Here is a 22350-nt window from a genome sequence, read left to right as displayed (position 1 = left end):
TGACTGGGGAAACACTGAGCCATTTCACTACTATAAAATGAGATTACAATAACTGCCCCAGAGTTTTCTAGGGGATCAAATATTAAATGATATCTGAATCTATGCAATCTATAAAATATATAGATATTATTTTAAAGGAAGTAAAAATTATATTTGTAAAAATGCTTCTATGCCCAAGTTTTATACTTTGTCAGACTTGATTTCAAATCCTGATTCTCCTAATTTATTAGCTATGTGAACCTGGGCAACCACTAAACTTCCTCTGAGTCTCAGTCTGTTTCTAAATGGAACAATGAAACCTATCCATGAGGTTAGTACAGTGCCTGCATATGGAAGACAATGAGCCAGGGCCCATAAATACAAATGATGAGAGTTCAGGCAGGTGAACCCTTGGTCAGAGTTCAGGTGGAGGAACATCAAGTTGCTGCAGTCATGTAATAAATAATACGTTTAGTTTAGGGTGTTAAATTAGGGAAGGGGCTGCTGACCACAATGAATTCTTTTTTTTTTTTTAAATAATTTAAGGAAAAGCTAGATAGATGTTCATTAATCTGTGGATGTTGGAGGGGGGATGCTGCCTTTAGTCTTAGAATGAATCATATTATGGCATGGAGCAGCATTGTACGTCATTCATTTGTACTTTTAAAAAAGGCATTCTCAACGCTGATTTCTGTCGGGAACTGTGCTAAGTGATATAGCCATAAGCAACACAAACAGTTTTTAGGGACTGCATTTTAACAGGGGTGACGATAATCCTGCTGGCTTTACCCTTAGTATGTATTCAGAATCCAAACACTTTCTCACCACTTTCACTGTTAACTCTTTGGGCTGAGCCACTATCACCTTTGCCTGGATTACTGGAATTAGTCTTTCAATTGTCCTCCTGCTTCCACTCATTTTCAACCTAACAGAGCCATTTCTTTAAAATCTAAGTCAGATCATGTCTCTCAAGAGATCTCCATCTTAATCAGAGTAAGCCCGCAGTCCGCTTAAAGCCCCACAGCCTGCCTCTTCCTCATTAACTCCAGACCTCACTTCTAACTGGCTGTCCTCCTTCCTGAAGATCTTGGAACCCACCAAGCAAGCTTGTCTCCGAAGCTTTGTACCCGCTGTTCCCTCTGCTTATACTGCTCTTTCCCTGGATACAGGCCTGTGTGGCTTGGTCCTTTACCTCTTTCAGGTATTTGCTCAAATACCACCTTTCCAGGGAAGCCTTATGATCACAAGCTCCTCTGTTTTGTGTGTGTGTGGTGTATGCGTGTATCTATGTATACATATATATACTAGTGCTAGATTATAAAGTTTAGAAAAGTACTGAGCATTATCCATTCAATCCACGTTAGACCTCTGGGAGCGTACAAATATTCATTCGTAATTTGAACAGGAGAACACTTACTTTTATCCTAAAGCATTTTTCTCTCAGGCTTCCTATAAGGTGTTGGTTTCCATCACATAGTAACTTTTTTTCATATTTTACCTCTTTGTGGTTCTGTTGGTCCTGCTTTGATATAAAGAAATCAGTAAGACTTCAGCTGTAACCATATTCACATATGTCTAATCATATACTTTGATTACATTTTTATATCTTTTCAATAATAGAATTAAACATAACACATCTAACTTAAAGTAGTCTTAAAAATGCTCAGAAAATAAATAACAGTATCAGTAAGTCCTAAGTGAGTGACCTCAAGTCACTGGAAAAAGTGGCAAAACCACATAATTTTGGAAGATAGGATCTGTTCCTTTACTACTTATAGTTGAAATTGGATTTTAGATATATTTCTGGTTCCTACTCTTCCAAATCTCTGCTTTAGAATCACTACTGCCAACTCAATATGCAAGCAAAACCAAGTATATTACTTATGGTGTTCTAAGTCCTGCTGATATATTCTTTCCAGAACCTTGGAACAGAAAATTCATACCCTGTTTATATTTTGCATTTCTGATTAAAAGTGCAAAATAAAATATTGTTCAATAAATATTTGTTGAATGAATTAAGTCTCTTTATAAATTTAGTTAGGGCCCACTAAAGATGATTTCCAAGTGTCTGATATTTCTGAGATTACAAATGATATTACTTTCCACTTTATTTCTTTACTAGAAGATAATGATGAACATGAAAATGAAATACGAGAATAAAAAAGATTTTTTAATAGATTTTATACAATTTCTTATTTGTCTGAATTTTATAGAGTGACTCAGTTAGGTTCTTTAACATATGTGAATACTTATAAATACATATTACAAGAACTTCCTCATTTATACTTGTCTTTTTTCCTTCAAAACTCACTAACAAGAGCCTATGTTTAAAACTCTACCAGGCAGCTTAGAAATGAGATATTTAATCTTTTATAAATCTAATCCTTCAAATATTTCTCCACTGAGAATAATGTGATTTCTTGGCTTAGAAATCCTTTAAAAACTACAGTGAAGGAAATAGTCTGATTTAACATTTCTTGTTTTTTTAAAACTAGAGAATTAAAAAGTATTTTCTGAAAAACAAAAACACTAATTTGAAAAGATACACATACCCCAATGTTCATAGCAGCGCTATTTACAATAGCCAAGATGCCAAAGCAACCCAGATATCCATCAACAGATGAATAGATGAGGGACACAAACACAATGGAATACTACTCAGCCATAAAAAAGGAACTACTATTTGCCATTTGCAAAAAACAGGGATGGACTTGGAGGGTATTATGCTAAGTGAAACAAGTCTAATAAAGACAAATATTGTATGATATCACTTAACATGTGGAATCTAAAAAATATAACTAATGAATGTAACAAAAAGGAAGCAAACTCACAAATATAGAGAACAAACTAGTGGTTACCAGAGGGGAGAGAGAAGGGGAAAGGGATAATACACGGCTAAGGGATTAAGAGTACAAACTATTATGTATAAAATTATCTACCCAGAAATACTGTGCAGTATGGAGAATAGACAATATTTTACAGTAACTACAAATGGAGTATAATCTTTAAGACTGTGGATCACTATACTGTATATTACAACATAAATACTGTATATCTACTATACCTCTATTAAAAAAAGTTCTTAACAAAAGAAGTGGTATTTTCTGAATATATTTTGGCTTCTTTTTAAAACTGCATTATCTATTTGTGTGAAAACTATAAGTTTCCTTCATTATCCTTTACTGTTGGTAGACATACATACACAACAAAATATTGTCACTCTTTCAAAAAAAAAAACGTGATTCTTATAGTTACTAGGTAGGGAATGATTCTGAACTCACTCGAGCTATCAGGTCTCTTAATTTTTCTCTGCATTGGTCCCTTTCCACTTTGAGAGACTCTTTTATCTGCCTCAGCTCATCTCTTTCTTTAGCTACAATTCTTATTTCTTCAAGGCTTTCATAAAGTTTCTTAGTCAAATGCAAGTTATCCATTTCCACACTTTGCATAGATAAATTTTGGGCCTGAAACTGCTTCTTCAATTGTTTCATTTCATTCACTTTTTTATGAGTTTTACTGACATTGTCTTTCATTTTAAGAAGTTGAAGCTCTTTTCTCTGAAGTTCTTGTATCTTGACATAATTATAAAACAAGTTAGAATACAAACAGAATTCTTTAAAGAAAGTAAAATAGTGTCTATTTATGGTATACATACATAGATATCTATATTGACATATCTGTATCTATGTCCTTTCTCATTTCATAAATAATTTTGGACAATTATTCCCCCAGAGTTAGGGGCTTTCCAGGTGGTGCTAGTGGTAAGGAATGTGCCTGCCAATGCAGAAGACAGAAGAGACACAGGGTTCAATCCCTGTATCAGGAAGATCCCTTGGAGAAGCGAATGGCAACCCACTCCAGTATTCTTGCCTGGAGAATCCCGCACAGAGGAGCCTGGCAGGCTACAGTCCATGGGGTCGCAAAAAATTGGGACACGACTGAAGTGACTTAGCATGCACATGTTACCCCAAAGGACAAAACAACACATACCTTTTTCTGTAATTCATCTTTTGATTTATTTAAATCCTTTTGAATATTTGAAATCTGAGATGTCTTTTCTGAAACTCTCTCTCTCAATTTATCAATAGTTTCTTGGTGTTCTTTCAAATGGATATGAGCAATTTTTAGTTGTTCTTGTGTTTCCAGTTCCTTTGTTATCAGAAGAAATTGAGAAATATGAGATAAAGGCACATTACCTTTTCTTAACAATGAACTAGCTAAACCAAATCTTAAAAAATACATATTCATAGTTAGAAATAACCAACATGCCACTGCCAAATTAGAAAAGTTCAGAAGGACATAAAGTCTAAGTCCCTGACCCTAGCCTCACCCATCCCAGTCCTGTAACATGCTGAACTCTGAAACTTATTTTTCACATTTCATACCATCTGGATATTTTTCTAGATCAGTATCATGTAAAGAGTGTCCTATTCTTATGCTTAGTTTTCCACTATACAGATGAGCCCCACTTATCCAGTGCCTTATTGACAGACACTTGGATTGTTTCTGATTTTGTTCATCACATATGGTGCTGCAGTGAATGCTGTTGTATTTCTGTCCATATATGTGAATATACTGGTAGGATAAATTTCTACAAGTGGAACTGCTGTAGCAAATGTATATGTTGATAAATTTTTTAAATGGTATTGTCAAACTGCCTCCCTGAAACGTTATAACACTTAAATTTTCATGAACAGCATCGATTATTTTCAACCTTCCTAGAGTAGAAACATTCATCTGGCAGGAAGGAGGAGGACAGCTCACCCTAGCTGTGGTTCCTTGCAGGTCTGCCTTCAGTAGGTCTCTCTCCAGTTTGAGAGTCTCTTCCACTCTCCTTAGGTTATCTCTTTCTTTCATTACAGATTTCATTTCTTCAAGGCTTTCGTGAAGCTTCTGAGTCAAATTTAAGTTCTCCATTTCTATTTTATTCATAGTTAAACTCTGGCACTTAAATTCCTTCTTCAGTTGCTCAATGTCAGACATTTTTTTCTGGGTCTCACTAATTTCCTCTTTTAACTTTAAAAGCCGCTGTTCATTTGTTTTCAGTTCTTGAACCTTAAGATAATCATGTTAGGATTAATTAGATCGCTTTTTAGGGAAGGATTAAGAATAGTTTCTAAACTGAGTAAGACAATAGTTATCCCATTTTACTCATTAATGTGCTGCATAATTTCATACAGGATATAGTGTCTTTTGTGATACAATATACATGACTACATATAATCTTACATGTATATAGCTAAGCTATACTTAACATATGCAGACAGCTATGTAACTAAAACTCAGATCAAAATATAGAACACTTACTTTACCTGTATGCTCTTCCTAGAACAAATCACTATTTTGACCTTTTTCAATCCCAGACCAGTTTGTCTGCTTTTTTAAAAATTTTATGTCTTTTAAACATTTTATATTGGAGTAAAACTGATTAACAATGTTCTGACAGTTTCAGGTGGACAGCAAAGGGACTCAGCCATACATATACATGTATCCATGCTCCCCGAAACTCCCCTCCCATCCAGGCTGCCACATAACATTGAGCAGAGCTCCCTGTGCTATACAATAAGAACTTGTTGGTTATCCATTAAAAATATAGCAGTGTGCACATGTCCATCCCAAACTCCCTAACTATCCTTTCCCCTCAGTCTTCCCCTGTAGCAAACATAAGCTTGTTTGCCTACTTTTAAACTTATGCATCACAATGTGAATGTCGATTCTCCTGTTGATAGGCATATGGGTCGTTTTCAGTTCTTCGCAATTATGATTGCAGCTGTTGTGAGCATTTCTGTATGTCTTTATGTGGAAGAATGCATTCTTTTTCCTTAGGTACATACCCAAGGAGAGAAAATTCTGGGCCACAGGCAGGTATATGGTTCAGAGTTAGTAAAAACTACCAATCTGCTTTCTAATGTGGCTGAAGTGTTTTATATCCCTCAAGGATTTTAGGCACTGCTTTTTATTCTAGGAATATATCGGGTATCTGAACATATAAGCCCCATGATCCCCTCAATACCTTTTCTTGTAATTTAGTATTTGAATTTTCTAAATCCATTTGCATATTTGATATTTCTTCTGCCTTCTCGGAGACAATCCCTCTGAGTTTATCAATAATTTCCTGGTGCTCCTTCAGATGCAAGCGAGTTCTTCTTGTTTCTCCAGATCCTTAATTAATAGGAAAAAAAAAAAAAACATAGCTTAGTGTTAACTACTTTCTTTTTAATGAAAGTGATATTTTCTTAGTAAAAATGATAAATTTCTTATTTCTTCCTCCACATCTTTGAGGTTGTTAGAAAATTGTAGGTTTTCCCTTCCCCTGGCCTCACCTCCCCACAATGTACTCACATTTTTCAGAGGCAAACATGCTATACAAGTGTTCTTCTGCAACCTGCTTTTCCCCCTAAGGTTTACTTTGGGCTTTCATATTATAACATTCAAATCTACTTCACTTTTTTAGGGGTTGCATGTATACTCTATGTGCACACTCAGTCGCTCAGCTGCGTCCAACTCTTTGCAATCCCATGGACCGTAGCCCACCAGGTCTGTCTATGGGATTTCCCAGGCAAGAATACTGGACTGGGTTGCCATTTCCTCCTCCAGGGGATCTTCCCAACTCAGGCATTGAACCTGCATCTCCAGCGTCTCCTGCATTGGCAGGTGGATTCTTTTACCACTGTGCCACCTGGACATGTGATCAGTCGTGGCCCACTCTCTGTGACCCCATGAACCATAGCCCACCAGGTTCCTCTGTCCATGGGATTTTTCAGGCAAGAATACTGGAGTGGGTTGCCATTTCCTTCTCCACACCTGGGACATGTTGCTTATATTTACCCGGTTTCCTTGGGATGCACATTTAGGTTATTTCCTATCTTTTTTTAAATCACAAATTGCTGTAATGAACAACTTTATGGTATGTATGTTTATATGTATATGTTATGAATACACACGCATACAAACACACATATTTATTTTTTCTTTATCTTAACAAATGAGCAACTGTACATGTAGAGATAAAGCCCATAAAGAAAATGCTGGTTACAGAATTTAAAATTTTTAAGCCAAAAAAGAAAAATCCCCTTTTTAAAAAAGGAGGTTTAAATATCGTTGGCATTCTTATGGTTCCTTTAAATACCCCTGGCTATTCCCAGAGGTTTTTCTTTCTACTTTTTCTTTCCTTTTTCATTTTTCTCATTTGAGTCTTAGCACCCATTTAAGTTATGATGCTTTCAACCTTGATGGTTTGCAAGCTTGCCCAGAAATAAGACCACTGTTGAACTACCACAAAAGTATAAATGAATATTTTAATGCCACAATCTTTCCTGTTGCCTGTGGAGTCTCTGCTGAAATGAATCAGGATTCGACCTCTAATATGAGACAGAAAATGAAAGCATGTTGTCTGCCAGGACACTGTGGGTTTATATAGATGTGTAACAAGTTGATTTGGAACACTGGAATTTCATTCTTTTCTCTTTTTTTTGTAAAGGCAATTAACTAGCCCCAGGAAGGATCCTTCAGTTACATAAAATTTTGTTTTATGAAATGTCATGGCTCCATTCATAAAAATAATACCAAATTACCTGCCTAAAAGGTTGTATCCTGTTAACTCTCACCAAAAGCACCACTCATTTCAAAGAAGGATTCACTGATGTAAGGAAAACATCACATTAACTTGCTGGCAAGAGGAATGAGTATAACTTACTTTAGCTTTTATTTCTCTGAGGCTTTCCCTGAGTTGATCTCGCTCCATTTTGAGGGTTCCCTCCATTCTTCTTAGGTCATCTCTTTCCTTAGTAACAGATTTTATTTCTTCAACATTTTCATGGAGTTTCTGAGTCAACCTTAACTTCTCTGTTTCTATGCTTTCCAGGATGGAATTCCGAGTCTCTAATTGCTTCTTCAGTTGCTCTGTTTGATACATATTTTCCCTGAGATCATTTTTCACCTTAAGAAGTTGATGTTCTTTCTCCTTAAGTTCTTGGACCTTGAGATAATCAAACAGTAAGTTAGGATATAGACAGATACAGAGAGAAAGCTAAAAAATAGTTTCTAAATTGAATAGGAAAATCTCTACTTATCTTCAACATTTGGCAAACTCATACCCTGTTTCATAACACAAAAGACCTGATTCAAACTCTCAATTACTTAGATATTATAAGAAATACCTGTGCTTTTAAGGCAGTATTTGTGTTTTCTAAATTCATTTGGATATTTGATATTTCATCTATCTTCCCTGAAACAATTCCTCTGAGTTTATCGATAGTTTCTTGGTGCTCTTTCAGATTCATCTGGGCAGTTCTTAGTTCCTCTTGTCTTTCCAGGTCCTTTATTATTAGAGAAAGAAAAATAATACATTCAGAATAATACAATTCAACAATATGTAGGAAAGGCATAGGGTAAGAAGTAAAAAATTCCCCTCCCTCCTTGGGCCTCTCAGTTCTCATCCTCTAAAAGTAACTTCTGAATGTCAATATATTCTAGATACTCTTACTCCTTTTTCCCATCGTAAACTTTTAATTAGCTCTATCTCATTGTTTACCTATGGGTTGGTATTCCATGGTCTGAATGTGCTGTATTTTTGTTCAACCAGTCTAATGGACAGTGAGGATTTTTCCTATTGGTGAGGGGGGATGCTTTATTTTGTTATTGCAACTTGCTGCAATGAATATCTGTCTATAAACATCTTTGCACAATTATGCTAATGTGTGCAGATAAACAGCAATAATTGGATTTTGGGGGTTACTGCAAACAACAGTCTGTATAGTCAAAGCTATGTTTTTTCCAGTAGTCATGTATGGATATGATTTGGACTATAAAGAAGGCTGAGCACGGGAGAATTGATGCTTTTGAACTGTGGTGTTAGAGAAGACTCTTGAGAGTCCCTCAGACAGCAAGGAGATCAAGACTAGTCAATCTAAAGGAAATCAACCCTGAATATTCACTGGAAGGACTGATGCTGAAGATGAAGCTCCAATACTTTGGCCATGTGATTTGAAGGGCCAACTCACTGGAAAAGACCCTGATGCTGGGAAAGATAGAAGGCAGAAGGGAGTGATAGAGGACGAGATGATAGGATGGCATTACCAACTCAATGGACATGAGTTTGAACAAGCTCCGGGAGATGGTGAAGGATAGGGAAACCTGGCGTGCTGCAGTCCATGGGGTCGCAAGGAGTCGGAATGAATCACCACCATATATCCATCCCTCCAGTTTTCCCCAAGGGTTGGGCCACTTTTACATCTCTACCAACTCTATCAATCACAGTTCTTTTAGGACACGATTTCACATTTACAAGTTGGGTGAAAGATGGTAACTCACTCTACTTGTTGTTTCTCTTAGGTTTTCCTTGAGCTGGTCTATTTCTACTTTGAGAGTCTCCTCCATATTCCTAAGGTCATCTCTTTCTTTTGTAACAGATCTTATTTCTGCAATATTTTCATTGAGTCTCTGAGTTAACTTGATGTTCTCCCATTCTGTATTTTCTAGAGTTGACTTTTGGGCCTCAAGTTGCTTCTTCAAGTTTTCCATTTCACATATTTTTTCCCAAGTCTCACTGACATCTTTCATTTCAAGAAGTTGATGCTCTTCTTCCTGAAGTTCTTGAATCTGAGGAAATTATAAAGCAAGTTAGGACACAGGCAGAATTTATTAGGAAAAAGAACTATTTCTAAAATTATGGCAATCATCTTCCTATTTTAGTTTAGTACGTATTATTTTCTTCCTTAAGGGATATGAAGAACACAATAATCGGATGTCATTTTCCAAACGACATAAGACCTACATTTGCCTGTCAGTATCTGAATTCCCTAAGACTCTCTGGATATTTGTGCCTTGATCTGTCTTCTCTGAACTATTTCATGCATTAATGGTTTTCTGGTACTCCTTCAGAAGAATGTCAGTAGCTTTTAGTTCTGCTTTGATTTTCTGTTCCTTTATGATTAGAGGAAAATGAATCTAACTTAATAGTGAACACTATCATTACCACCTTAACACTACTTTTACAACCAAAAAACATCACAAGAGGGAAACTTACATCAGCTACAATTTCTTTAGTGTTTTCTTTGAGTTGGTCTGTTTCCTTTGGAAGGGCCTCCTGCACCCTTTCCAGTTCGTCTTCTTCCTTAACGACGGTTTTTAATTCTTCTTGACTTGCCTGAAGGTTTTCGGTCAACTCGAGCCTCTCGCTTTCTTTTCTTTGTAGTGATGAGTCTTTGGCTTTGAGATGTTCCTTTAATTGTTCCAGTTCACTCATTTTTTCCTGAGTCTCACTGATTTCTTTGAAGGTAATAAACTGTTTCTCATAAAGCTCTTGCGTCTAAAAAAGAAAAAGCCAAAAATATACTTGCATGCAAACACACATAAAAACATGTGCTTATATATGTATATATATTTTTTGAAGGAAAAAATTTAGGATGCTTTCTAAAACAATTTAGTGAGTAAACAGTAGTCTCTGTAATCTAGTTCGCTACCTCCCTTAAATTGGGTCCCCCCTGCTCCTTTACTCCCATTTTACCTTTTTCTGTAATTCATCATTTGCTGTTTCTAATTCCTGTTGAATGTGTGATATTTCAGTTTCTCTCTCTGATAGATCCACTCTCAGTTTACCAATAATTTCCTCTTGTTCTTTTAGGTGACAATGAGCAACTGTAAGTTTCTCTTCGGTTTCTAGTTGCTTTATTGTTAAAGGAAATTGCAAGAAAATTTGAAAACATTATAATCATTACATGGTAACTAATTCCTTTCCCCCAAAGGTTTAGTTTTTACCAAGATATTTGCTTACAGAATATTAACACACACACACACACACACGAAAAAGAATGACACCTACTTTAGCTGCCATTTCTCTGAGGTTTTCTTGGAGTTGGTTCTTTTCAGATTGAAGAAATTCTTGTAGCCTCTGAAGGTCAGCTCTCTCCTTAGCTATAGATTTCACTTCATCAAGACTTTCTTGAAGTCTTTCAGACAATTCGAGCTTTTCCATTTCTAGCTTTAGTAGTGATGAGTCTTTGAATGGCTCCTTCAATTGCTCCATCTCATTCATCATTTTCTTAGCTTCACTGTCCTTTTCTTTCATATTGAAGGACTGTTCTTGTTTGTCTTGAGATGCTTGGATCTAAAGAGAATCATAAAATGATACAGTTGATACCCAGAGGTACTTTATTTTATTTTTGGGGAAAAGAAACAAGGATGCTTTCTAAATCAATTAAATCAAGAATTTAATGGCTCGTTTCCAGAACAAATTTCCTCTCACTCACTCTTCCATTATTCAGATATTTAACACATTTATTGAGTATTCACTGTGTTGTCAGTATCCTATAATATTAGAAGTTGGAGATGAAATGGTAAATGAGACTTTACATGATTGGCCTTTTTGAGACTTACACATTTTATAAGGAAAAATACATATTATACCAAATCGTAACCAAACAGAGGTGGTGGGTTATTTTAGGGTACCAGTGGCAAACCTAATCTGTTCTGAGTGATTAGGGAGGGCTTCCTGGGGCATGGAAAGCTTCAGCTGAGATCTAAAGGCTGAGAGCACTTGTTAGGCAAAGAGGGGTATGGAAAGACTACAGGAAGGAAGACCAGGCCATCTGAAAGCTGTGAGATGGGGAAGAGCAACAGACTAGAGTTGCCTGAGCACAGTGAACAGGAGGAAGAGTAGATGAAACAGGGGTAGAAACCAGCAAGGTCTGGAATCCAGGGTCATAAGAGCAATAATAAGCTATTAAAAAGTTTTAAGGAGAAAAGATCACCTTGGCACAGATTGGGGAATGAATTACAGAGGTATGAAATGATGGAGAGACCAGTTAGGAGGCTACTGCAGGAAAGCCAGAGAGAAATAATCCCGGCTTGAATTAGGGTATTGGTAAAGTGTACTTTGGATGTAAACTGGAGAAGAAAATTATGACAGAATATGGAGACGAGTGGGAGGATTTCACACATAGGCACATGCCTTAAAATCAACAAGGTTTTGACTCTTGGATTATAGAGGGAGTGGGGAGGAAGGGATAGTAGTAGGGTTGATTCTCAGATTTCTGACTGGATCAGTGAGGGAAATGGTAATGCCTTATGGGATACTGAAGAAATAAGCTTAAATACAGGAAGAAAACAGTGTTTTTGACTTTATCCTTTCCTGTAATTTAACACTGCTTTTTCTAAATCATTTTCAATACTTAAGAAAACTATCTTCCCTGAAACATCTTCCTTCACTATCCATAGTTTCTTAGTATTTATGAGCAGTTTTTAGTTGTTCTATTTCCAATCACTTCGTAATTAAGAGATACTTAAAGAAAACTAGTAGGAATATTATAACTATAAATGCTCTCTCTCATTTATAAAATATAAAGCACTTATTAAATGGGAGGAAAGAATGAGACACACTTCAGCCAAAGTTTCTCTCATCTCTTCTTTCAGTTGGTCACATTCAATCTGAGGTGCTTCTATTGTCATTTTAAGATTCTCTCTCCTTAGTGAGAGATTTTATTTCCTTGTGACTTTCTTGAAGTTTTTCAGCCATCCTGAGACTCTCCATTTCTATCCTTGCTAGTGTAGTTGAATCTTTGGTTTTGGATTGTTCTTTCAATAGCTCTGGTTCATCCATTGTTTGCTGAGTATCAGTGACTTCTTTCACATTAGGAAGTAGCTCTGGTCCCTCATGAAGCACTGGGATCTTGCGATATTCATATAATACTAAGGGTTCTATCTAGACACTGTTGTCATAATTTTTAAAGGGAAAAGATGAGGATACTCTCCACAGCAACGGAAGTGATTTTAAACCTTCATGGCCCTACCATGGACCACAAACTCCTCTATTTACTCACTTTCCCTTGATTCCTACTCAAGCTATTCATGACTGCTAGTCATATTCTGTCATAATTTTCTTTTTTCTCCAGTTTATATCCAAAGTACACTTTACCAATAAATTATTAATCCAATCAGTTGCATGATTCCTTTCTATCAGTTCAGTTCAGTTACTCAGTCATGTCCAACTCTTTGCGACCCCATGGACTGCAGCATGCCAGGTTTCCCTGTCCATCACCAACTCCTGGAGCTTGCCTAAACTCATGTCCATCGAGTTGGTGATGCCATCCAACCATCTCATCCTCTGTTGTCCCATTCTCCTCCTGCCTTCAATCTTTCTCAGCATCAGGGTCTTTTCCAAGGAGTCAGCTCCTCGCATCAGGTGGCCAAAGTATTGGAGTTTCAGCTTCAGCATCAGTCCTCCCAATGAATATTCAGGACTGATTTCCTTTAGGATGGACTGGTTGGATCTCCTTGCAGTCCAAGGGATCTTAAGAGTCTTCTCCAACAACACCACAGTTTAAAAGCATCGATTCTTCAGCACTTAGCTTTCTTTATAATTCATCTCTCATATCCATACATGACCACTGGAAAAGCCATAGCTTTGACTAGACGGACCTTTGTTGGTAAAGTAATCTCTGCTTTTTATTATGTTGTCTAGGTTGGTCACAGCTTTTCTTCCAAGCAGCAAGCATCTTTTAATTTCATGGCTGCAATCACCACCTGCAGTGATTTTGGATTCATTTCTATACTAGTTCTGATTCATTTCTATACTAGTTTCATTTCACTGATTCATTTCTATATTAGTTCTCAAATACAACAGGAGAAAATTCAGAGCTGAGCAGATTATATCCTAATAAATTAATGGCCCCATTCTCAGATGAATTCTAATGCTACTTAACAAATTTTTTATGTGTAAAGATTGATTCCCTCTTTCCATGATCACTAGTGTTACTGTGTAACTTTGCATATCATATTTCTACATTTATCAAATTGGAATTGAGAATGTTTTTTATATGCTCATATTGGGAAAAAAGAACAATGTCTTATTCATATCCATAGTCTCAATACTTAGCACACAACAGGCTTTTAACATAGGTTGGTCTAGTTTATGTTTCATTTTCTCCACAGCATTTGTTATTATTGCAAATTATCCTGCTCATTTGATTGCTTATCTATTGATAATCTCTTTCCACTACAAAATAAGTTCTATGACTGCAGAGGATCTGTCCACCTTGTTCTCACTTTATTTCTATAATCCAGGACTGTACCCAATACATTAAACACTCAACAAATATTAGCCAATAAATGAATGAATCATAACCCATTCACTACCTATCGTTCCTTCAAAGGAGGAAGAAAAGGGAAAGAAAGGAGGAGAAGGAAGGATGGAAAGAAGAAAGGACAAACCTTTTCCTGCAGTTCAGTACCCGATTTTTCTAAGTTCTTCTGAATATTTATTACCTGAGCTGTCTTCTCAGAAATGTTTCTTCTTAGTTCTTCAATAGTTTCCTGGTGTTCTTTTAGATGCATGTGGGCCATCTGTAGTTCTTCTTTTGTTTCTAGACCCTTTATTAGGAAATGAAATTTAAAGAATAATTGTAAGAACATCATCCAACACTGCTTCCCCCTTTCCAATTGACTCAGTCTTTAAAGAAATGTTTAATAGATGAAAGAAAAGGTCATGACTTACTGTAGCTTCAATCTCTCTTATGTGTTCTTTAAGCTTATTTCTCTCTACTTCGAATGACTCCTGTAATTTCTTTAGATCATTTCTTTCTTTGGTTATGAATTTCATTTCCTCACAATTTTCATGAAGTTTCTGAGCTAACTCTATCTTCTCAATTTTTATATGTTCCAATGTTAATTCTCGGTTCTTTAGTTCATTCTTTAAGTTTTCCATTTCATTCATCTTTTTCTGCATCTCGCTCATCTCTTCTTGTACACTAAGCAGTTGCTGCTGTTTTTCTTGCAGTTGTTGGCTCTTAAGAAATACAGTTTTTATAATTATTATTTTGTCTATACTCTCTTAAAATTCTTATGTAAAATCTACTTTGCAAACTGAAATAATCATTATCATAACCCTGTTGACTACTCCAATAAGCAGACAAGGGGCATTAAAAGTAAAATAACTTTCTAGGTACAATGTCTAGTGGGTCAAATAGTGTCCCACACCAAATTCAAGTCTACCCAGACCCCGAGAACCTGATCTTCTCTGAAAATAGGGTTTTTGTAGATGTGATTAGTTAAGGACTGAGAAGGAATCCTCTTAGATTAAGGTCGGCCCCAAATCCAATGTGAGTCGTCCTTCTAAGAGACAAAAGGACACAGAGAGACACAGAGGAGGTGCTGTGCCAATGGAGGCAGAGATTGGAGGGATGCAGCTCTAGGCCAAGAAACACCAAGGTCAGCTGGGAGTCAAGGGCAGGGAGAGGAATTAAAGGATTCTTCTCTAGAGCCTTCAGAGGGAGCCTGGTTCCGCCAACACTGTGATTGTGAACTTCTAAGATGCAGAACTGTGAAAGAATAAATTCTTGTTGTTTTAAGCCATCAAGTTTATGGTAATTTGATACAAAAGTCCTAGGAAATGAATATAGTGCCACTAGGTTAATCAAGGAAGAATGTGAAATTGAGAAAAACTAAAAAACAAAAGAGACTAATTAAATATGCAGACATCACTGTGCCAAATAACTATAATTCCACATCTCTTAAAAACTTGAATAATTTACTTCCATTTCTAGTGAGGGCCATATGGAGTGGCCCAAACAAATAATGAAGCATTAACTTTTACATAAGCTCAATGATTTCCCTTATTTAGAAGGAATATGAAATAGAAATTAGGTTTTAACATATTCAATTAGGTTATAGTAAAAGGGATGAGAATTAAGAGAACCCATATTAGGAAAAAATATACAGAAGTGCAATGGAAATCACTATTATCTGTAATGAATGTGATACTGCTTCTAGAATATACAGAAAGATCTCAGTTGGTGCATTTTAGAATTACTTGGGGAATATAATTGTTACCAGAGTCTTAGGCTTGTCTACAAATTTTACAATAGCATCTTATTGACAATATCTAAGTGATAATACAGTCAGACCTTGTTATCCATGGAAGAGTAGTTCCAGGACCTCTGCAGTTAGCAAAATCCATGAACGCTCAAGTCCTTTTTATAAAATGACAACTATTTGTATATAACCTAAACATATCCTCTCATATACTTTAACTGATCTCTAGGTTATGTATGCTACTGAATACAATAAAAATGCTATGCAAATAGTTGCCCAAGTGCGGCAATTTTGGGTTTCAGTTTTGGAGCTTTCTGTACTTTTCCTCTGAACATTTCTGATCTAGGGCCAGTTGCACCCATGGATGCAGAACCTGCAGACACAGAGGGCTGCCCGCAGAGCTGGTCTCACTCTTCAGAGCGTGACTGGCGCGCCGCCGCAAGGGCAGCGTCTTTGCTCTGCTGACCAGTGTATCTCAGGAGCCCGCAGAGCGTGACTGGCGCGCCGCCGCAAGGGCGGCGTCTTCGCTCTGCTGACCGGTGTGTCTCAGGAGCCATCAGAGCGTGACTGGCGCGCCGCCACAAGGGCGGCGTCTTTGTCTGCTGACCAGTGTATCTCAGGAGCCCGCAGAGCGTGACTGGGGCGCCGCCGCAAGGGCAGCGTCTTCGCTCTGCTGACCAGTGTATCTCAGGAGCCCGCAGAGCGTGACTGGCGCGCCGCCGCAAGGGCAGCGTCTTCGCTCTGCTGACCGGTGTATCTCAGGAGCCCGCAGAGCGTGACTGGCGCGCCGCCGCAAGGGCAGCGTCTTCGCTCTGCTGACCGGTGTATCTCAGGAGCCCGCAGAGCGTGACTGGCGCGCCGCCGCAAGGGCAGCGTCTTCGCTCTGCTGACCGGTGTATCTCAGGAGCCCGCAGAGCGTGACTGGCGCGCCGCCGCAAGGGCAGCGTCTGTGCTCTGCTGACCGGTGTATCTCAGGAGCCATCAGAGCGTGACTGGGGCGCCGCTGCACGGGCAGCGTCTTCGCTCTGCTGACCGGTGTATCTCAGGAGCCCGCGGAGCGTGACTGGCGCGCCGCCGCAAGGGCAGCGTCTGTGCTCTGCTGACCGGTGTATCTCAGGAGCCATCAGAGCGTGACTGGGGCGCCGCTGCACGGGCAGCGTCTTCGCTCTGCTGACCGGTGTATCTCAGGAGCCCGCGGAGCGTGACTGGCGCGCCGCCGCAAGGGCGGCGTCTTCGCTCTGCTGACCGGTGTATCTCAGGAGCCCGCAGAGCGTGACTGGCGCGCCGCCGCAAGGGCAGCGTCTTCGCTCTGCTGACCGGTGTATCTCAGGAGCCCGCAGAGCGTGACTGGCGCGCCGCCGCAAGGGCAGCGTCTTTGCTCTGCTGACCGGTGTGTCTCAGGAGCCCGCAGAGCGTGACTGGCGCGCCGCCGCAAGGGCGGCGTCTTCGCTCTGCTGACCGGTGTATCTCAGGAGCCCGCAGAGCGTGACTGGCGCGCCGCCGCAAGGGCAGCGTCTTTGCTCTGCTGACCGGTGTGTCTCAGGAGCCCGCAGAGGGGCTGGCTACAGCAGTGCTCAACAAGCGCTCGATGAGCGAATACATCACAGGACTTGTTCAGAAAAATGAAGGCCTTCCCCCACCTAAAGACTCCAGAGTAATATAATCGTCACAAAGGATGTTAGTTAACATCTCAGTAGGAGTTGAAACTGTCCAAAATACTGTCCATTAAGATCTGTTCATCTGAGAGCTTATTTCTGGAATTTAGGTTTGCTGGAATCAAATTTATTATATAAGTAAAAAATTTAGTCAGGAAAAATGACCAGGCAGATAACTTTAAAAAGTCACCTTTTCCTTTAGCTTTTCTTGAACTTCTGATAGTTTTTCACAGGTCCTAGAGAGCTCTTCTTCTTTCTTAATGGTACGGTTCTTTTCTTGTGCAACAATATCCTGTTGTTTTTTAAGTTCATTTCCAAGAATTCTTAATTCTTCCTGGTTTTCAATGGTCTAGAATTTTTTTAAGAAGTTGAGATCAAAATAATACTTACTTACACTTAAGAAATCAGGTAAAAATCAGAATTTACTTTAGCCAAAAAATGAAGAGATCATGGCAAACTATATTGGAAAATATTAATTTAAAAAGTGAGTCTTTAATCATATAAATGCCAAGAATCTGCTTTTTTAAATACTGTTTTCTTCATTGCTCACCTTACATTCCTATCATGAGAATTAGAACTGGGTTTAGTATTTTATCATGTGAGATTTGCTCATTTTCTACACCTAAACCAAAAGACACTTTGGAGCTTTTGTTGACAACAGATGATATGAGATACTTATCTATATATGGTTATGGTCTTTTCATATGCTGGAATGGCTTTGATTTTACACATTGCTTAATAGCAAGCTCAAAATGGCAGCACTGTTTGGTAGTATGAGGTGGACTAATCCAAGTTATTAAGCTTAAACAGTAACATTCTTAAGTCACAAAAACATCTCAAGCCAGGGACTGATAAATGAATATGACTTTTGTCTGTATTCTTACTTACAGTCAGTAATTCTAAGCAAAAAGACAATCCCAAGAAACACAGAAAACCACACAAAAGGTCAGGTTCTACTGTGATTCACAGCAAACTTCTCAAAATATTAATTTCATTCTAGGCACATTATATTGTCTCTAAATTTAGAAAAAAATACTAAACTAGGTTTGAAAATATTGGCAAACATTAACAATAAACAATTAAAAATGAAGTAAAAAATTGCAACAGCATATATAAAAGAGAAACATTTAGGAACAAATTTAAGAAAATATGGAAAAGATCTGTAGACTGAAAAGCATTACATATCACAGACACAACAAATAATCTATAAAAAGATAAACAATGGCCAATAAGCAATCTCATGCTAGTAAGCATGAAAAGATGTCCAATATCTTTACAGTCATTCAGTTCAGTTCAGTTGCTCAGTCGTGTCCGACTCTTTGTGACTCCATAAATTGCAGCACTCCAGGCCTCCCTGTCCATCACCAACTCCTGGAGTTTACTCAAATTCATGTCCATCGAGTTGGTGATACCATCCAGCCATCTCATCCTCTGTCATCCCCTTCTCCTCCTGCCCCCAATCCCTCCCAGCATCAGGGTCTTTTCCAATGAGTCAAGGGAAAGGCAAATGAAAACAATGAGGCACACACCCAATAGAATGGTTAAAATTAAACACAATACTATGAAGTGTTGGTGAGGATGTGGAGTCATCAGAATTCTTTTAATTTGCTGATAGAAATATAAAATGGTACAACTACTTTGGAAATCAATCTAGTAAATTTTCAGCAAGTTAAATATATATCTCCCTATGATCCAGCTATTCCATTCAGATATTTATCCTAGAGACATAAAAAAAAAACTTCATAAACATATTTGTTTATGAATGTTTACAGCATCTGTATTCAAAATAGCCAAATAGTGAAGAGAGCCTAAATTTCCACCAGTAGGAGAAAGTCTAAACAAACTGTAGCCTTTCCAACAGTGGAATGCTACCCAGCAATAAGCAGGAGACTAGAAAGAAGACATGGGCTTCCCAGGTGGTGTTAGTAGTAAAGAACCTGCCTGCTAATGCAGGAGACATAAGAAACAAGGGTTCAATCCCTGGGTCAGGAAGATTCCCTGGAGAAGGGCATGGCAACTGACTCCAGTATTCATGCCTGGAGAAACCCACGGACAGAGGAGACTGGTGGCTATGGTCCATAGGGTTGCAAAGAGTCGCACGCGACTGAAGCAACTTAGCATGCACACACAGAAAGAAGACACAAAAGAGTTTATGCCATGTGATTCTATTTGTGTGAATTTCTAGAAGAGACAAAGTCATTAAGGCAAAAACCATAAGGATAGTTGACTACGTGGGGCAGAGGTTAAGACTGGGATTGAGTAGGCCAGGGCTCAAGGGAACATTCTGGGGTGATGTTCCACATCTCGATGAAAATGGGAAGTCCACAGTAGAGATATCTGTCAAAAGTCATCAGGCTGTATACTTGCATTTGTTACATTTATCACATGGCATGTAAGTTATACCTCGATAAATCTGTAAAAGTCTAAAATATACAAGGACAAAAATGTACCGCAAAGTACACAGTCCTAAGTCCTACCATTTCAATGTTTTCTCTCAGGTCAGTCTTCAGTTGCTCCTTTTCTGCTGTAACGCTCTCTAACATTTGCTGCAGTTCACTTTTCTCCTGTGTTAAAGAAGATATCTTTCTCTGTTGCTCAGTTAGCTCATTATCCTCAGCATCTGCAATCAGAGCTTGGGTTTTTGTGGTTTCCAAATTTTGGCTTTTATCTATGCCAATCATCTAAAATATAAATACAGTAAAGAATTTCTTAGTTAATAATACTTTTAATAATAATAATAAAAACAGCCAACACATATTACTTATATATCAGGCAATATTTTCATATATTGACATACTTAATCTTTACCATAATTTTATGAGGTAGGTGCTACTATTATCTCCATTTGACAGATGAGGAAATAATCCCAGAGAGGGTAGGTCACTTGTCCAAGGTCACTCAGCAATGAATAACCAGGTTTTGAACCCAATGCTCTGGCTCCAGTGTGTGCTCTTGTGCCTGATCATTAATAAGAACTACCTAAACAGCTATAGATAATTTACAATTATCTTTATGTATGATGGGCTAACCAGATTTTATGAAAAAGTGAGCTACTTTGAGCTCTATTACTTTATTTCTTTCCTTAAAAGCTGGAAATCATTCCCTATTCCCAATAGGAATATTCCCAACTTTCATTTTCAAAGGTAGTGCATACTTACAATAGTAGTATGCACCATTGTAAGTATACATGTAGAAGGCAAAGTAATTTTGGTAGAAATATATCTCATATTATAATAGTATAATTCATCTTTTCTTAATATATAATTTTCACTTACTGCTTAAGAAAAGTATGTTATATAAATTCATTTATCCATAATAAGTCTTAACCAAGTGTAACTTAAAATGTGAACTCCCTGGTAAAAGGAGACTAAGACTAACATCACAATTGTTGGCATGAAATTAGGTTGTTACTATATAAGTTTACACTAGTCTAATAAATATTCAACTCCATACTGGCCACATATGTCTTGAAAGGTTTTTATAAAGATCTATAATTAATGTTACAAAAAAATCTGAAAAATAAAGAGAAAAAATATCATCAATGTCACCAACACACCCACTATTAGAATTCTGGAATATTTCATTCTAGTGTTTTCCATTAACTTTTTTAAAACATAGCAATCATAATTAATTTACATATATAGGATTCATTGTAGCTTTTCTTTTTCATGTAGATCATATGCATTTCCCCATACTATTATGTAAACTTCAAATTAGTATTTTTAGTAGTTTCTTTGTTCTTTAGAGTGGATACAGACAAACCATCCTTTGTTTAGTTCGAGCTTCTGACAATGGTGCACACCATGGAGCTAACTATATGAGAAATTAAGGTGGGCAACATATAGCCTTTGGGACCAGTTTGTCAGATACTGTAATTCGGACTCCTGAATCTTTACTCCTAAACAAAGGAATACCTACAAAGACAAAGAAGACGGAGACAAAGTATTCTGATACCCTAGGTACATTTCAAAACTGAACGCAGACTATGAAATATTTCAGCTACTGTGGTTATGAGTAAAATTTAATTTCTGTTGAGACACACTAGAGAAACTGCATTTCCAAAGAGACAGACATCAAGTAGGTTGAAAACGGCCACTCCAAGAGGATTTCTGATAGACCTACTCATAGAGCTCTGTGGTGCCCAGAACAGAGGGGGTCCCAGGAGATCCCTGGACCCACTCTTTTATCTACATGGGTGATTCCAGCAGGAATATGGTTATCACCGGACCAAGGTGATCTCAGCCTTCCAGTCCAGACTTCAGGACCTCTAATAACCAGAATGGTGAGAAAATCCCAGCAGACCCTTTATCACATGGAAGCTTCTAGCATGAACATAATACTACAGAAGCCAGGCGGTCCCAAGGAGTATAACTTCCCTCACTTCTCATTTATTCTCTCCTCCTCGTGTGTGTATGTTGGTCATTCTGTTGTGTCCAGCTCTTTGTGACCCCATGGACTCCTCTATCTGTGGAATTCTCGAGGCAAGAATATTGGAGTCGGTTGCCATTTCCTTTTCCAGGCCTCCTTCTCATGGGGCACTATGATTGCATTAGTTTAAAAGCAGATATACATTGTTATATCTTATTCTAAATAAACTATTCAAAAAACCTTCCCCTTATGAAAGCAGAAGTTATAAACTTCAAATCAAGGTCAAGAACCTTTGATCCATGGTTGATCCAAATTATAGACAAGCTGGGAACATGAGATAATAGAGGAAATGAAAGGACTTAAGCATAGGAGAGAGAAGAGAGAGCTCCTTTTCCAGCACCGGAATATTGTGTCAGGGCAAAAGGGGGAAAAAGAAGCTAACTTAAACTGTATAAAAATTTAAAATTTCTGCGCATTAAAGGACACAATCAACAGAGTGAAAAGGCAACCTATGAAATGGGAGAAAATACTTGCAAATCAT

General features: G+C 37.9%; 1 protein-coding gene across 1 annotated transcript in view; it reads right to left on the bottom strand.

Moving 5' to 3' along the window:
- The window catches only part of CENPE (centromere protein E), a 74778-nt gene that overhangs the window by 19900 nt on the left and 32528 nt on the right, over nt 1-22350 (bottom strand). The window contains 18 exon segments of the mRNA XM_070452391.1: nt 1397-1498; nt 3261-3551; nt 3970-4128; nt 4744-5034; nt 5993-6141; nt 7554-7557; nt 7676-7957; nt 8139-8297; nt 9292-9579; nt 10007-10288; nt 10487-10645; nt 10802-11086; nt 12358-12436; nt 12438-12646; nt 14188-14346; nt 14471-14761; nt 17632-17790; nt 19919-20122. Coding sequence (XP_070308492.1) covers nt 1397-1498; nt 3261-3551; nt 3970-4128; nt 4744-5034; nt 5993-6141; nt 7554-7557; nt 7676-7957; nt 8139-8297; nt 9292-9579; nt 10007-10288; nt 10487-10645; nt 10802-11086; nt 12358-12436; nt 12438-12646; nt 14188-14346; nt 14471-14761; nt 17632-17790; nt 19919-20122 — 3552 coding nt within the window.

This window comes from Odocoileus virginianus, chromosome 21, assembly GCF_023699985.2.
Source record: "Odocoileus virginianus isolate 20LAN1187 ecotype Illinois chromosome 21, Ovbor_1.2, whole genome shotgun sequence".
In the NCBI taxonomy this organism is placed as follows: Eukaryota; Metazoa; Chordata; class Mammalia; order Artiodactyla; family Cervidae; genus Odocoileus; species Odocoileus virginianus.
The sequence above is the reverse complement of the archived record's forward strand: the minus strand, read 5'-3'. Positions and strand labels throughout refer to the sequence as shown.